Below are 15,689 nucleotides of genomic sequence, written 5' to 3' on the forward strand. Positions count from 1 at the left end.
GCATGTTACTGACCTCCTAATGACGTATCTGTTACGTTCTGTAGTTTATACTTTTTGCCGCAGTTCCACTATTGCGTGGGCAAAAAATGTTTTGACCTGCGTTGTGTTAAAAAAAAAAATGTATGAACATATTTGTTCACAGCAAAAAGGCTTCTGCAGCAAACATATTCAGTTGTCATCACAAGCAAATAAATGCAAACTAATTAAGTTTATTTTGTTGAATCAGTCTTATTGCTCAAGAGACATCAAGTCTCTTGGAGTCTCTATCATCTCATACCAGAATGTACATTTTTAACCACAGGTTAAAAATAGTTAAAATGACATTAAAATTAATTGAACCTGGCTGTAGCATTAAGCTAGTTTAGCAACATATATCAATATTTGAACAAAAATCTCCAAATGTAAGCAAAACCTGACAATCATAAGTGGGACAAATAAAAAAAACACATGTAAATGATTAGCGTTCTCGTTATAGAGAGAGAAAGTATGATATGAATACGTTCAACATTGGGAACGTTCTATAAAGGTTGATGCTATGGGACCTGGGTGATCACGTGTATTCTCATGTGTGAAGATGAGTATGATGTATCATTATACACACTAACAATTGTTTCTGGGAAAACTGCAGGTATTCAACCCCTAATATCCTCTATCCATGTCCTTATAGATATTTTTTAGAACAGTATTGTTCATTTTATCATGAACATGATTGAATAACATTTTTACTATATTTTTCTCATGGAGTATTAGAGTCAACAAAAGTAATTTGTATCTATTCATCTCTCAATGCAACCCTGAGATGAATGATGTTCAAATGCTGTTCAGGAATACGCTTACGCTTTCACTTCAATACGCTTCATTCACACAGTTATATTTTTAATTTCACTGTTGCTTTTCGAAAAGTTTAATCACACTAGATTGTGCAAGAATGTCTTTGGTGTAAATAACCTTGAGAGAAGGCACTCTACTTCTCAGTACAAAGTTGATTTTATGATTTTGTGAAAGTGGGTACTTATATATTATATGGTTATAATATATTATTTCAACCTCTGTGACACCATAAACTACTCATGAAACATCTTCTCATTCTCAGGTTTTGGTAATATGATTTTATTTCCTTTTCAAACATGAAATGAGGCAATCTTACTATTTATCATGATATTTGTGTTCTGATGCAATTAATGCAGGTTCTGAACAAGGAAGCTCTAGAACTCTGTGATCCTTCGGAAAGAACCGACTATAGGAGATGGAGCCCCCCAGTCAGCAAACTTCCTGTATTCTCCACGTTCAAGGAAGTACTGGCGCCCCCTGTAGTTTGGGAGCTCAAAGAATCCCCAGGCACCATGAGTGACCATGCATGAGAAGATTTCGCGGATCTTGAAGGCCTCTTGGACGGATGGGCAGTCCTCTGTGTACTCAACCATCTGACCTCCGAACTCAGGCCTCTCATAGAGTCTCAGTTTGTAGACATTGCTGTAGACCTTGCAGTAAATACAGAAAGAAAGCGGAGTGTGAGAGACATTCAGCAAATTGCTGCAGTGCCACTGTACAATGAGTGGATTCTGAGTGGGTTCCAAACCCAAACCATACTCCATAGTCCAGTACTGAGTGGTTTAAAATGGGCAAATTGTGGCATTTAAATGTTTGTCATAAAAGGTCCATTCACATCAAGCAGTAGTGTTCCCCTTTAAAAGGATTTCTTGGCATCTATGGTGAGTTTGAAGAAAACCTCTGCCAAAAATGTCCCTTTTGTCCGCTGTTATTGTCTACTGGATTTTGCTGAATAAAGAAGCTGTTGATTCCACCGACATTCCACATGTGACAAGGCACAGTTCTACTCAGCAAACAGTAATACTTAACACTCAAAGTAATTTAATTTACACATTATTTACACAGTAATTTAATTTACACATTACACAAATATTTAGGTCTGATTATTAACACAATTTAGCTACATTTGTCCAAAAACCTAGAAGCCATTGTTTCGTTGTCAGTACATGACCACACAGGAACAAGTTCGGGCAAATTTTGTTATCAAAGTTAGGTATGTCTTACATTTTTGATGGTGCGACAGGATTTGACGCTGTCACTGAAGCCCATCCACTGCTGGTAATCGGCGTACTCCCCGGGGCTCACGATGTACTGGTAGCCCTTGTAGTTTGGATGCTCGAAGAGAACCCAGGAGCCGCTTTCCACCCGAATGGAGTTGCAGCGGGAGAAATAGGACTGCAGGTCGGCACAGTCACTGCTGCACTCATAGCTCCGGCCCTGGAAATTCTTCTCCTCAAAGAATGCAATCTAGAGAGAGGAGGAAGGGTAAAAGAGAGATGGAGATTTGAGCAGCCAACAGTTATTGTTTTAGGGGGGGGAGATTTTGTAAAAAATCAATTTCTCCCCAAAATCGCCCTGAAATTCCTGACATTTTTGTAAGATAAATAAAATATTTTTTGATATGATATATAAAGATTTTTCAATATATTTTTTCCCTTTCTAGTTAATGCTGTTTTTATTGCTGGAGCTCCTTACTTACTTTCCCCATGTTGATTAAGGTGAGTCTCCTTCTGGGCCACAGCACCAGCCAAGGTATTTATCTGTAAACAAAATGTGCTGACGAGGAAAAGCAATTGATGTCTAAATAGCTATGATTTGCATATCAGCAAATGATTTGTTCAAGTTTGATTTCTCTTTGTTCCAATTTAATGGCTCTGTATTAAACAACTGCCAGAACTGCAATGAGGCCAGTATAAAGGCCTTCAACCAGCAAACTATTTTTACAAGCCCAGACCCCCACATGTCTTTACATGGTCATGGAATATAGATATTTAAATTGATTTTTTTAAATTGGCTTTTTGATAAGAACAAAGCAAAGCATCCATCAGCCAAGACACTAAAATTAGGAATTAATTTGTCATATTCCAGTACAGTTCTAGGAATACAAGGTTTTAGCTTCCCCCTCAAGCAAACTATTCCATACTCTCAACATTGTGAAGATAATTTCTTCCTCACAGACAGACTCCTTTGCTCGAAACTATACAAATTAACATATTTATTATACAACTTATACAAATACAGTTAACCTCAGTTTAGCTCATAGTATATCTGTATTATATATTTTTGCTCACTGCGTGGATTACCTTACATTTCTATACATTAAATTTCAACTGCCGGTTATGAGCCCAGTCTTTAATTAGGTTACCACTGATATCATATCTGACACATAATTAGTACCAGCTAAATCACTTATGTTAGTAAGGCCCATTAATCACTGCTTTCTGTCTATGAAACATTGTGTGATGGCGTCTGCAACACTTCCTAGCAAATTTGGTGCTTTATCATAGATTTTAATATATTGACATACAGAATCCAATTTGAAGTGATTACCATTTAAGTTGTCCTTCTGTTCTCATAACCCAAACACACTGTACATTTGGGCTGAGTCATGGTAGCATGTTCCTGTGACCTTGTCTGACACCCACAATGCCTGTCATCCTGCCCTTTCAAACTGTTGTCATGGAGACAGACACAATATGCCTGACTCTCTGTGTTGGTGGGTTCCATGAAAGTTGTTTCACTTTTTTGCTGTTATTAACCTTTCTGCTGTAAAAAAAAAAAAAAAAGACTGTACAGTACTGCATGCATTTCTTAATCATATTAAATAAATATTGTTCTGGGGTGATGCGTCACATTTTCAATGGTATTTCACTGCAAATAGTGTCATTATGCACTTTTGTCACAGGATATTATCGAGCTGAAACTGCAACCGCTCACATCAGTCTTTCAATTAATGCATTATCATTGGTGTTCAGATGAGTAGCAGCAATGCTGGTGGACCACATCCAAATCTGTCTGTTTTTGCAGCCAATGATACAGAAAAAAATGATCCGCTATGTGCATCTTGCTTATTCATCAGGTTCAGAGATTTGAATAACAAAACCCAAAGCAAATCGTATAAAGTATAAAAGCAGATAGTGGACCATGGCCCGATGGACAGCATCGCAGGACTTCATCAGACATGGGCAAGGTACAACTGGAGTTCACTGCAATTATTATATGTTGTGATGTCTTGTAATTATGTAAAATGTGTAGGGTGTGCATCTCTGTTCTGTTCCATATGCATTTAATTGCATAATTAACATTTGTGGTTAATCTGTGGTTTTAATTGTGTTTTCTCAGATCATCTTCTACGAGGAGAGAAACTTCCAGGGTCGCTCCCATGAGTGCAGCAATGACTGCCCTGAACTTTCTCCCTACCTGAACCGCTGCAACTCCTGCAGGGTGGAGAGCGGCTGCTTCATGGTCTATGACCGCCCCAACTTCATGGGTCAGCAGTACTTTGTTAGAAGAGGGGAGTATTCGGACTACCACCGCATGGGCATGAGCGACTCCATCAGGTCCTGCCGCCAGATTCCACAGGTTGACATTCGTCCAAGCGTTTGTGAAAAAGTTCAACATAGTATATCTGCTATGAAAGAATATAATGATAGTGCTGGTTAAAATATGTTACCTTGTGTTCTTGTTCTTCTAACAAACAGCACAGGGGATCCTTCAGAATGAGAATCTATGAGAGGGAGAACTTCTCCGGTCAGATGAGCGAGCTGATGGATGACTGTGAGAACGTTCAGGATCGCTTCTGCATAGCTGACATGCAGTCCTGCAACGTGGTGGATGGTCACTGGCTCCTGTATGAGCAGCCGCTCTTCAGAGGCAGGATGGTGTATCTGAGGCCTGGAGAGTACAGGAGCTTCCGAGAGATGGGAATGAGTTCCACGATAAAGATCAGCTCCCTGCGCCGTATTATGGATTCATGTTAAAGGTGATTCATACAATGCCTGAGACATTATACAAACGTGAATACATTTTTTTCCAATTGTATCAACACTTTGGTATAGAGGTGCAGAATAAAGAACTTGTAAAGCACACATAGATACACAACACACATTCTGATGAATTCCTGGACTCATTCTAAAACTCCTAATGATTTGGACCAAAACTACTATCCTACATAACCAGTATCGTTACACAGATAGACACACGCATAAAACCATATAGTCATCATCAAGCTAAATGTTCACTTTCATCCAGATCCGACCCTTAACTTGGCCAGCCAACAAACATGGTTTCTGTTATGTTTCATAATTCTCAACTTTCTTCTAGTCAACAACCGTCTTTCTTCAATTCTAAGTTCATATAAATGACTGTGGTTGGAAACATCTTGCTGTTCATATAGCAAATGAAAAATAAAGAAGGACATAATGTGGTCTGATGTGGTAACTGTGGTTTTCCAGAGGACCATGGGAGGAGGTAGATGCTGCAACATGTCTGGAGCAAAGGAATTGTAGGCAGAAGGGAATGGGAGTTTGAGACCAGACGTGGTCATCTTGAAGTTCAGCAATGAACAGAATTTGGAGAATACGAATCCCAGGAGGCAAAGAGACCTTCATTTTATTGCTTTTATATAGTTTGATTTGTATTGTATTCTTGATCATTACAGATCACAAATGAATAAATATTGTTGTTGACAAACATTTGTATTGTTTGTTTTCAGGAAGTGCGGGAACAGCTGTCAGTTGTAATACATCAATCACTCCCTCACTCACTTTCCATAATTTCTTAATTCTTCTCCGGCTTTCGGCTGCAAGAGTCCATCCCGGGACACTGGGCATAGCACGTAGACTAGACCAGGGTGGAACGCCTGCTCAACGCAGGATGCAGTTGTAATACATATGGACACATATCACACATACAGTGTCTATGGAATGTATTCAGACTCCCTTAAATTTTTTACACTTTGTTGTAGACATTTGCTAAAATAATTTAAGTTCAAGTTCAAAAACTGAAATATCACATGGTCCTAAGTATTCACACCCTTTGCTGTGAATGTCGGTTTGTTCTGATTGTCCTTGAGATGGTTCTACACCTTCATTTGAGTCCAGCTGTGTTAGATGACACTGACTGGACACACCTGTCTATATAAGACCTTACAGCTCACAATGCATGTCAGAGCAAATAAGAATCATGAGGTCAAAGGAACTGCCTGTAGAGCTCAGAGACAGAATTGTGGCAAAGCACAGATCTGGCCAAGGTTACAAAAAACAGAGGGGGCTCCATAATCCTTAGATGGGACAAACAGAACCCTTCCTGGGGTTGGCTGTTCCAGCCAGACTGAGCAATTGTGGGAGAAGAGCCTTCTTGAGAGAGGTAAAGCTCTCTCAAAGCTCACTATGGCTGAGCTCCAGAGATGCAGTCGGGAGATGGGAGAAAGTCAACCATCACTACTGCCCTCCACTTGTCGGGGCTTTATGGCAGAGTGGCCCCACTGAAGACTCTCCTCCGTGCAAGACACATAAAAGCCTGCATGGAGTTTGCTAAAACACCTGAAAGACTCCAAGATGGTGAGAAATAAGATTGTCTGGTCTGATGAGACCATGGTAGAACTTTTTTGCTTTAATTCTAAGCGGTATGTGTTGAAAACCAGGCACTGCTCATCACCTGTCCAATACAGTCCCAAAAGTGAAGCATGGTGGAGGCAGCATCATGCTGTGAGGGTGTTTTGCAGCTGCTTGGACAGGATGACAGGTTGAAAGATGATCACGGCCAAGTACAGGGGTGAAATATCATGGATGAAAACTTTCTCCATAGTGTTCAGGACCTCAGACTGGGCCGAAGGTTCCAACATGACAATGACCCTAAGCACACAGCAGTGGGGCAGTGGTGGCCTAGCGATTCGAATCCTGATCCTCCAAGGTGTCACTGAGATGCCACTGAGCAAAGCACCATCCCCACACTCCCCCCGCTCACCATAATAGGCATGATACTCTAATTTGTGTATCATGCCTATTATGTAAATGTCATATGAAATCTGTTTATGAATAAAAAGTATTCACAAACATTTGATGATATTCAGGAGAATTTGTTCATTCAAAAAGCTTTTATTTAAGGCTTATGACAAATAATGTTAACCACATTTAAGCAATAATTACCAAATGAAAAAGGAAAGAGCAAATAACATAAACCATTCTTAGGATTATAATAACATTCTTTCGTCTTATTCAAAGAATACAAAAAAGTAAAAAATACTCTTCTTAGCACAGTATGGTATTATACTCATCATGTTCTCAAGGGTTTTAAATGCTGAAATACTTAATTATTAACATTACCTGGATATGCATAACAGATAATTAGTTAGATTCTAGTAGTTTTTGTATAAATAAATAAACACATAAATAAATAAATGAAAACACAGAAAGAGGTGCTTCAATTACATTATTTGTGAGAAAACCAGGTCATTTTTTTCTCATACTTACAGATCTAGTCAGATATTCTATCTTTTCACAAGATTTTGGTCGTGATTAACTTTTTTATAGATAGGAATCTCACTGTTTCATATTTCCATTGTGAAATGTATTTACACATTTTACATGACACAGCAAAAATACGCACATCCAAGTTCTTAACCTCTAAATATACATTTAGCACAAATGGTGTTTTTTGGCAATACATCTTTTATTCTGTTTATTGTTAATGTTATTCATTTAAAAAAAAGTTTTTCTTTGTTTAAGTGACTAAATCTCGACATGACGGCATGCTGAATTGGTAAATCGTTGTTAGGTGAGTCCAGAACTGGATTTATCCTGCTGACTTATTTCCATCAGTACCTGTTCTTTTAATGGAAACGTGCATCCTGCAGGAGCATCATCAGCTTCTGAGGAGGCTATCTTGCTGCGGTCACAGGAGAGATCTGGACATTTTTTTTTCTCTGAGCCAATGACCTGGAATCATGAAGAAAAGGTCAATTCAGGTTAGTTTTAACAACTTGTGGCACATTCTGTACTACAAAAATACAGTTTAACACTATAATATTAAATGCCGTAGTGCCTGGTCATGAAATAAAAGGCCACCAACAAGGGGACAATTTGTTGTCAAAATGTTCCATGGTTCAGCTTGGCTGTTTTATAGCTATGCAGATGTCCACAGTTTCTGTGAGTGCATTGTATAAAACTGCTGAGGCGCCAGATTGTTTAATCCACAGCTCCTATAAGGCTATCATGTGATCATGTAAGCATTTTTTGGCAAACTTTTACACAATAAACAAGAGTCACAATGACCCCCACTGAGAACTATTTTGGACAAGGGAAGATTTGTTGTCTCCACTAAACTTTAAATTAGGGTAGAAACATGAAACATATGTATAACAGTAACATAAGTATATGAGACATATTCTAAACTGACATAGCATTGATGCATTATATAATTATATAATTATATAATATGCGATTGTTCTCAATTTGACTCCTGACTGTAAAAATGCTGTTAAGTCATTCCAGTGAGGTAAATTAGTGCAGAAGTCTGCGCTCTAGTGGCAAATGTTGTCATCATCTCACACCTCTTGTTTACTTGCCAGTAGTTGCATCCAGACAGAAAGATGTAAAACCAAAAATATGCATGTATGGTTTTTTTCTCCAATTATTCCATATAATGTCATGTAATTCCACAAAAAACACACATAGATCTATGTGATGTAGCAAAAGTGGAATAAAAATAATAAAGCTTTTTTTTGTGGAGGTAGAAATGTGTTTCCATGAAATTTGCATTGAATTGTATTAATGTAAACACTGCATTTTGTTTTATCTTATTATGGCCAAAATTATATCGTTATTCTGCTGCTTTGTTCTATACAGAACTGACGTCTGCCCCTTTTTGCTGCATCAGGACTTTATACAATTGGATGCCTTGCCTGAGGTCTCTCATTAGGCATAAAAGGCTGCAGGGCCATGGACAGCACAGCACAAATCAAATGACTGCAGCCATGACTGGGAAGGTAACACCAGATTATACCAACTGCAGTAACAAAAAAGATGCTGTTTGTATTTACTCGTTTAATCTGTGAATCTTGTATTTAATTTGTCTGGCCTGAGCACATGGGAAATGCAACATTCACTACTGGCGGTCTTTCCTATGTCAACCACTCTTCTCTTTAATCAGATCATCTTTTACGAGGACAAGAACTTCCAGGGCCGCTCCTATGAGTGCAACAGCGACTGCTCGGAGATTTCCAGCTTCCTGAGCCGCTGTAACTCCTGTAGGGTGGAGAGTGGCTGCTTCATGGTCTACGACCGTCCAAACTACACGGGACACCAATACTTCCTGAGGCAAGGAGACTATGCTGACTACCAGCGCATGGGATTCACTGACTGCATCAGATCATGCCGCATGATTCCAATGGTGAGACGGAAATTTGTTGTTCATCCTCTCATGTGTATATGACATTTAGATTTCCATTTACAGCATTTGTCAGATGTTCTTGTCCAGAATGACTTACATAAGTTCTTTTATTAAAAAAATGACCAAGCCCCATCTGAACTGAAGGTGAATAATATCTGTTTACAGCACCGGGGATCCTTCAGAATGAGAATCTATGAGAGGGAGAACTTCTCTGGTCAGATGCACGAGCTGATGGACGACTGTGAGAACATCCAGGATCGTTTCCGCATGTCTGACATGCAGTCCTGCAACGTGATGGATGGTCACTGGCTCCTGTATGAGCAGCCCCACTTCAGAGGCAGGATGGTGTATGTGAGACCCGGAGAGTACCGGAGCTTCCGAGAGATGGGTTTCGACAACACTGGCTTCAATTCTATCAGAAGAATCACTGAGTCATACTAAACATGGCTTTTTAACTGGAGACGCTAATTTTTAATAAAGATTTTACTCAAGAGAAATGCTTGATGACTGGTCTCTCAAAAGTGATCTTAAAAACACAACCTGCAGTCCAACACAATTATGTTGGTTCTAGGTTCAGAAGGTTTTAGTCCCCACACACTGCTCCCCGGGCGCCTGTCATGGCTGCCCACTGCTCACTCAGGGTGATGGGTTAAATGCAGAGGACAAATTTCACTGTGTGCACCGTGTGCTGTGCTGCTGTGTATCACAAGTGACAATCACTTCACTTTCACTCACTTTCAGTTCACTATATATTATATTCTAAAAATACAATAAACCTATTTAATTTGAGCACATAAAATGTTAGTTCTATTCAGAGTAACATGGGAAAGTATTCATGACATTTGAATTAATATCAGTAAAGAACTTTGCAAATAAACAATTGTTTAAACTGAATGCAATAAAAAAAAAATACTTTCATTGGTCACCTGCAATAACAGTCTGCCATGCTCAGATTATTGATGATACCTGCTGATTGGTTTCATTGTTTATTTATTTAAGCACCAGAATGTTTACGGACATATGAAACCAATAAGTAATATTAATTTATTAAGGTATGTATTAGTGAACATGTCCTGTCAAAGAGTATAGACACAGTTTTGGGTCCTTTTTAATTTCATAATGCTGACAGTATTACATTCCTTACATAAAAATAATCCTTGTTAATGTTTTTTCTTATTATTATTATTCATCAGTGATTGGCAGTAACTGACCTGCAGAAAATGCTTCAGGTTGAAGAGTGGATCACATTCAAGTCTTTTGCTTCCACACCAGCTGCTATATGTACATTGACCGAAAGTAGGACAAAACTTAATATTGTCTCTGCAGAAAATAATTTTAGAATTTTAAAAGATAAGGTGACCTTAAAAGGTGATCCGTTGTTCGCCCCCAGATGTAGATTTCTGTTGCCAATTTTACTGTCTAGCCTGTAGCTAGATTGAATGGGAAAATAAATAAAGGTCAAGTGTCCGACTTGCCTACTTAAGTAATTTGACATTGAGCAGATTTTTACACAAAAAGGGTACCAATGTACTAAAAAAGTATTTTGTTATCCTCTGGCAAACCACATGAGACCACATTATGTCCTCCTTCATTTTTAATATGGTATTTGTGAATAGTGAGAGTTTTCCAACCACAGTCCTTTCTATGAATTTAAGAAAATATGCACAGTTTGTAAGGTAGTCAGTGGTTTCTAAACTAGCAAATGTTGCATAGCGTTTTACAGTTAATACATGGATTTGGTGGTCATGGCAACCTTTTTATAGAGCAATTCCACAAAATCTGATCAAGTGCTCAAATCCATTTCTGCACAATTAGTTTCAAGCCCAATTGGCTTAAAGTCCTTCTGACTCAGTTTGGCAGCTGCACAATCAATAAAAAAAGCTGACATGTTAGATTGATGTATTTAAATAACAATGTCGGCGCGAGCATAGAGGCTATAAAGAGACGGGCTAGCCCTCTACCTGTGTTGCGCAGTGTCCAAAGTCACTCAAACACAATGGGGAAGGTAAGACTGGTTGTTTTAATGTGCAATTTGTACCTCTGCATACGTTCATAAACCATTCAGCCAAAATCAGTAAGGTTCATTTTGAGGGTCTGGCTACAATTGTTGGGAAGCGGCTCTTGGTCCTGGCTCACAAGTAAAACCCATACGATCTGCTTTCAGATCATCTTCTATGAGGACAGGAACTTCAAGGGGCGCTCGTACGAGTGCAGCAGCGACTGTGCTGACCTCCACTCCCACTTCAGCCGCTGCAACTCCATCCAAGTCGACAGTGGGTGCTGGATGGTCTACGAGCGTCCCAGCTTCATGGGCTACCAGTACTTCTTGCACCGGGGGGAGTATCCTGACTACCAGCGCTGGATGGGGTTCAATGACTGTGTCAGGTCTTGTCACTCGATTCCACAGGTGAAGAAAAGGCTCACAAGCTGGAATCCATCGATTGATCTGTGTTGCTGTCTTACCTCTTTCTTGGTCTGTCTGTCTGTGTCTTACACTCACAGCACCAAGGATCTCACAGAATAAAGATCTTTGAGCGTTCAAACTTCGAGGGAGAGATGAAGGAGTTCGCCGATGACTGCCCCTCCCTGTTCGACTGCTTCCACTTCAGTGATGTCAACTCCTGCAATGTCTTGGACGGCTTCTGGCTGCTCTATGAGCACCCTAACTACAGGGGGCGTCAATACCTGCTAAGACCCGGGGAGTACAGGAAGTTTAATGACTGGGGGTCTTTGAGCTCCAGAATAGGTTCAATGAGACGGATTACGTGTTAAAAGTAATCTGTTCAACACTTTTCATCCTGTCAATTTTGTTCTCTTTGAAATAACCCATTGCAATAAATTTGTCATCTGCAGTTATGTCCCTCAGACATTTATTACCACCTTCTTACTGGCCTTGTTAGGCCTGAATGAAGTTCATTCCTGGTTAAACTCAGCCCTATAGTTCATAGCGTTCTCACCAATCAGATTCCACTCCTGTCTATTTCAGCGAAACTCAGGCATTCTTGGGAAACAAGTCCTTATAAGGAATGCAGTGGTGTTTGAATTCCTTGATATCAGTTTGAGCATGCAAAAATGATCCGACTACAGTGGGTAATCCTCAAATGAAGAAGAAGATATTAAAGCTTGTGCAAGCTAGTTTGAAGGAAATGTATCATCAGGACTTGGCCTAAATGTCCTAAATAATGACTAGTCTGTGTGCTGCATCAATATAGGACAATATAGCAGGATGGACGAGATGCCTGTGGCCCATGAAATTAATTCATTTGATATATTCAGTTTCTGTTGAAACTGAGCCAACAGATACACTGAATGCAAAAAAAAATATTTAGATAAAGTGACAAAACAGACAAGATTTCTGTTAGAATTTTATTTTATTCAGGCTGAAAAAGCAAGATTTAAAAATCAGTGATTCGTCGAATGGAACCAATCCTGGAGCTCATGGCACCCCACTCACTGCATCTCTTGTACTCTCCTGGCCTCAGGTAATACATCTTGCCCTTGTAGTTGGGTTTATCATACATCAACCAGTGTCCCTCTGTCACACTGCATGACTGTATGTCAGACATGTGAAAGTGGTCCATAATGCTGGAGCAGTCATCTCTCAGTTCCATCATATGGCCACCCATGTTGTGTCGGTCATATATTCTCATTCTGTAAGAGCCTCTGTACTATAGAAGGAGAATGCACATTTATTATGTGGTCTTTTTAGAGTTGTAGAGGTAACCAAGTAAACTCAATGTACTGACTACTGAATGCAATAGAGCAACTAAAGGTCACTTCCCATTCACAGTAGACAGTATGAAAGGGTTCAGCAAAGTTCCTTCAATTGAGGCATGGTTTTTCAGTTAGTTAACAGGCAGAGAGTGTTGAGTTTAATTGGCTACAGATAGTTCAAATCTCACTGGAATGTAAGTGGAGACCAGAATTCTACAGAACCAGCTGTAGAGCCAGAAACCACACACAAGTCAACCCATTTTTATCCTTGTTTTTTGTTTCGTTTCAGTACCATGGGAATCATACGGCAGGATCGAATGCAGTCAGTCATGGCTGTTGCGTTGTGGCAGTCAGGATACTCGCCCCTTTTCAGGAAGTGCTGGTGTCCCAGGTAGTTGGAGCGGTCATACACTACAAAACAGCCACTTTCCACCTTGACGGAGTTGCAGTGTTTGAAAAAAGAATGCAGGTCGGCACAGTCACCTATGCATTCATGTTGGTGACCACCAAAGTTTCTGTCCTCATAAAAAATGATCTGGCAGACATCACAGAAACACAGGAAAAAACTTATTTGTTTTTACCAGCTACCAGACCATGCTTCACATCCTTTCAACAGTCATCCACAGGCAATTTTTAATGAATGCAACACATACATACCTTACCCATGTTGCACTTGAACAGTAGCAGTTATTGTATAAGTGTGTGTTTTTCTTTATATATGTCTGGGGTCTAAAAATAACCTTTGTTATTTTAATGAACTGGTGCCAGAGTCAGCAGAACCTTCACATTAGCATGACTTCACCTCATCTTTATTCATACAGTTTCCTAGTTTCTATTAACCAAACCGCAGCAGTGACAGCATCAAACCCCTCGGTGTCTTGTTTCAGGGATTATCACCGTATTTATAACTGTTAGTTAGGTAAATCCTGTAAGTCTAACAGAATTGACAGAATGCTTAAATGCTCTTTAAAGAATATGTGGCCTAGAGGCTTCCTGTTGTGTTGGAATAGATGCTAGATTTAATAGGGCAAGGAATTCTCTGGCGTTTTTTCTATTGTCTATTAAAAAAAACCTTTTGGGAGTCAGGACATTATGCCTGAGAGACATGTTTTACTGCCAGAAGACCCATGACCTATGACCTTCAGTGTGAGGGACAACAAAGACACATAATCTCGTGATGTTTAGCTAAACTGTTCATGCTGTATGGAACACACTTCTACAAAGTACCAGCTGTACAACGAGGATTTCAGAAGAGCCTTTAAAACTACAAAATCAGTGTGTCAAGACTCTCAGATGATCAGAAACCATCTCAATCTGAAATACTCCATATTGTTTAAAAATGCTGCTTTGCATTTTTAGCATCAAACATAAATCTAAAGTCTGAAATAGTAAATGTATTGTTATATATGTATATACATTTAATGCATTTTATGTGTCATTTATATTAAAACGGCCCACAACCTGACAGTCCTTACATGGGTCTCAATCGAGAAAATTCCTTTATTTATAAGTTACTTATTCGTGGCATACATTAGATACACAGCTCTTTAAAAATCAGTGACCCTGCGGAAGGAGCCCGTGGTGGCACAGGTGGCGCCCCAGTCGCTGAACTTCCTGTACTCTCCGGGCTGCATGAAATACTGGCGGCCCCTGTAGTTGGGGTGCTCGTACATGGTCCAGTAGCCGCCCACGACGTTGCAGGAGTAGATGTCACGGCTGCGGAAGCGGCCCTGCACTGATTCGCAGTCATCGCTGAACTCCATCATCTGGCCCTGAAAGTCAGGCCGCTCGTAGATGCGCAGGCGATAGGTGCTGCCGCTGTTCTGTGACAGAAACCAGAGGGCAGACTGATAATAATTCTACAAGTCTGCTTATTCTGTCTTCAGTGTGTAAGGTGGCAATGTGCCTGCATCCTCAATATCCCCGTATAGCAGTTTCTCATGCCCCGTCAAGACACGCAGTGCACTCACATAGATGAAATTACGGCAGGAGCGGATGGTGTCGTTGTAGCCCATCCAGCACTGGTACTCTGGGTACTCTCCCCGGGTCAGCACATACTGGTAGCCACCGTAGTTGGGGCGCTCATACAACACCCAGCAGCCACTTTCCACCTGGATGGAGTTGCAGCGGCTGAAATGTTGGTGCATGTCAGGGCAGTCTGCGTCACACTCATACGAGCGTCCCTGGAAGTTCTTGTCCTCATAGAAAATGATCTGAGGAAACATGGGAATGGCACATTTTAATAATACAAATGTGATTTTGTAATGCTGTTGCTGAAAATAGTTCCTATTCGGAATTGATCGAACAATTTATTTAAAAAAAAAAGTTTAATTTGCTCGATTCCTTTGTGCTCCTTACCTTACTCATTGTGACACAGCTCTGGTGTAGTGTCCCTGAAGTGATGGCCATTGCCATGAGGCACAGGCCCTGTTTTATAAAGCTAGATGTGCAGTTGCTACGCAGCCTGTTTTGTTATTTTAATGACTGGGATTTGGTGTTTTTGAGATGCTGCCAAGATCTTGATCCAGGCCATAGAGGCGAAAACCCTGATTCAACACAACAAATGGCCTAGGCCCGCAAATTACTCTGTAGCCGCCTCTTCAATATAACGCGCCACCGCCATGACACTGATTATCTGTAATAAAAGATCCCAACAGTCAGAGCGCTTGGATCAACTGAAACTGCTGTCAAGAGACCTACAAAGGACACGCACTGCCCTACGCCGTGGGAAAACCAAACCATTCTGGCTAAAT

General features: G+C 40.1%; 6 protein-coding genes across 8 annotated transcripts; 3 read left to right on the top strand and 3 right to left on the bottom strand.

Moving 5' to 3' along the window:
• Positions 1–1,094: 1,094 nt before the first annotated feature.
• LOC114790566 (gamma-crystallin M2-like) lies at positions 1,095–2,607 on the bottom strand. The gene is made up of 3 exons (XM_028980740.1): positions 2,531–2,607; positions 2,056–2,298; positions 1,095–1,481 (listed from the first exon to the last, which is right to left on the bottom strand). The coding sequence occupies exons 1-3, from the start codon at positions 2,537–2,539 to the stop codon at positions 1,206–1,208; spliced, it is 528 nt and encodes a 175-aa protein (XP_028836573.1). The 5' UTR covers positions 2,540–2,607; the 3' UTR covers positions 1,095–1,205.
• A 1,376-nt stretch (positions 2,608–3,983) lies between these two features.
• LOC114790567 (gamma-crystallin M3-like) lies at positions 3,984–5,523 on the top strand. 2 transcript variants are annotated; one of them, XM_028980741.1, is made up of 4 exons: positions 3,984–4,021; positions 4,174–4,413; positions 4,533–4,813; positions 5,286–5,523. In XM_028980741.1, exons 1-3 carry the CDS (start codon positions 4,013–4,015, stop codon positions 4,809–4,811), a joined length of 528 nt encoding a protein of 175 aa, XP_028836574.1. In that variant the 5' UTR covers positions 3,984–4,012; the 3' UTR covers positions 4,812–4,813; positions 5,286–5,523. The 2 variants fall into 2 exon arrangements, with proteins under 2 accessions (XP_028836574.1, XP_028836575.1); XM_028980742.1 differs by lacking the exon at positions 5,286–5,523 and having other exon boundaries at positions 4,533–4,919.
• A 3,222-nt stretch (positions 5,524–8,745) lies between these two features.
• On the top strand, positions 8,746–9,719 carry LOC114790183 (gamma-crystallin M3-like). Of its 2 annotated transcripts, XM_028980000.1 has the most exons (3): positions 8,746–8,818; positions 8,983–9,222; positions 9,388–9,719. In XM_028980000.1, exons 1-3 carry the CDS (start codon positions 8,795–8,797, stop codon positions 9,661–9,663), a joined length of 540 nt encoding a protein of 179 aa, XP_028835833.1. In that variant the 5' UTR covers positions 8,746–8,794; the 3' UTR covers positions 9,664–9,719. The 2 variants fall into 2 exon arrangements, with proteins under 2 accessions (XP_028835833.1, XP_028835832.1); XM_028979999.1 differs by lacking the exon at positions 8,746–8,818 and having other exon boundaries at positions 8,941–9,222.
• A 1,449-nt stretch (positions 9,720–11,168) lies between these two features.
• Positions 11,169–11,994, top strand: LOC114790317 (gamma-crystallin M2-like). Its single transcript, XM_028980278.1, has 3 exons — positions 11,169–11,227; positions 11,387–11,629; positions 11,725–11,994. The coding sequence occupies exons 1-3, from the start codon at positions 11,219–11,221 to the stop codon at positions 11,992–11,994; spliced, it is 522 nt and encodes a 173-aa protein (XP_028836111.1). The 5' UTR covers positions 11,169–11,218.
• Positions 11,995–12,617: 623 nt separating this feature from the next.
• LOC114790624 (gamma-crystallin M2-like) lies at positions 12,618–13,603 on the bottom strand. The gene is made up of 3 exons (XM_028980842.1): positions 13,594–13,603; positions 13,229–13,471; positions 12,618–12,890 (listed from the first exon to the last, which is right to left on the bottom strand). The coding sequence occupies exons 1-3, from the start codon at positions 13,600–13,602 to the stop codon at positions 12,618–12,620; spliced, it is 525 nt and encodes a 174-aa protein (XP_028836675.1). The 5' UTR covers position 13,603.
• Positions 13,604–14,407: 804 nt separating this feature from the next.
• LOC114789740 (gamma-crystallin M2-like) lies at positions 14,408–15,514 on the bottom strand. The gene is made up of 3 exons (XM_028979064.1): positions 15,295–15,514; positions 14,907–15,149; positions 14,408–14,759 (listed from the first exon to the last, which is right to left on the bottom strand). The coding sequence occupies exons 1-3, from the start codon at positions 15,349–15,351 to the stop codon at positions 14,484–14,486; spliced, it is 576 nt and encodes a 191-aa protein (XP_028834897.1). The 5' UTR covers positions 15,352–15,514; the 3' UTR covers positions 14,408–14,483.
• Positions 15,515–15,689: the final 175 nt, after the last annotated feature.

Source organism: Denticeps clupeoides, chromosome 5 (genome assembly GCF_900700375.1).
Source record: "Denticeps clupeoides chromosome 5, fDenClu1.1, whole genome shotgun sequence".
Classification (NCBI taxonomy): Eukaryota; Metazoa; Chordata; class Actinopteri; order Clupeiformes; family Denticipitidae; genus Denticeps; species Denticeps clupeoides.

Coding starts and splice junctions, on each gene's coding strand:
- LOC114790566 (XM_028980740.1), bottom strand. Junction 1,482..2,055: donor CCTGTCGCACCATCAAAAAT/GTAAGACATACC, acceptor ATTTACTGCAAG/GTCTACAGCAATGTCTACAA.
- LOC114790567 (XM_028980741.1), top strand. Junction 4,414..4,532: donor CCTGCCGCCAGATTCCACAG/GTTGACATTCGT, acceptor TCTAACAAACAG/CACAGGGGATCCTTCAGAAT.
- LOC114790183 (XM_028979999.1), top strand. CDS start 8,956: ATGTCAACCACTCTTCTCTTTAATCAGATCATCTTTTACGAGGACAAG. Junction 9,223..9,387: donor CATGCCGCATGATTCCAATG/GTGAGACGGAAA, acceptor ATCTGTTTACAG/CACCGGGGATCCTTCAGAAT.
- LOC114790317 (XM_028980278.1), top strand. Junction 11,630..11,724: donor CTTGTCACTCGATTCCACAG/GTGAAGAAAAGG, acceptor TTACACTCACAG/CACCAAGGATCTCACAGAAT.
- LOC114790624 (XM_028980842.1), bottom strand. Junction 12,891..13,228: donor CCTGCCGTATGATTCCCATG/GTACTGAAACGA, acceptor CTCCTTCTATAG/TACAGAGGCTCTTACAGAAT.
- LOC114789740 (XM_028979064.1), bottom strand. CDS start 15,351: ATGGCAATGGCCATCACTTCAGGGACACTACACCAGAGCTGTGTCACA. Junction 15,150..15,294: donor GCTGTGTCACAATGAGTAAG/GTAAGGAGCACA, acceptor ATGTTTCCTCAG/ATCATTTTCTATGAGGACAA. Junction 14,760..14,906: donor CCTGCCGTAATTTCATCTAT/GTGAGTGCACTG, acceptor TTTCTGTCACAG/AACAGCGGCAGCACCTATCG.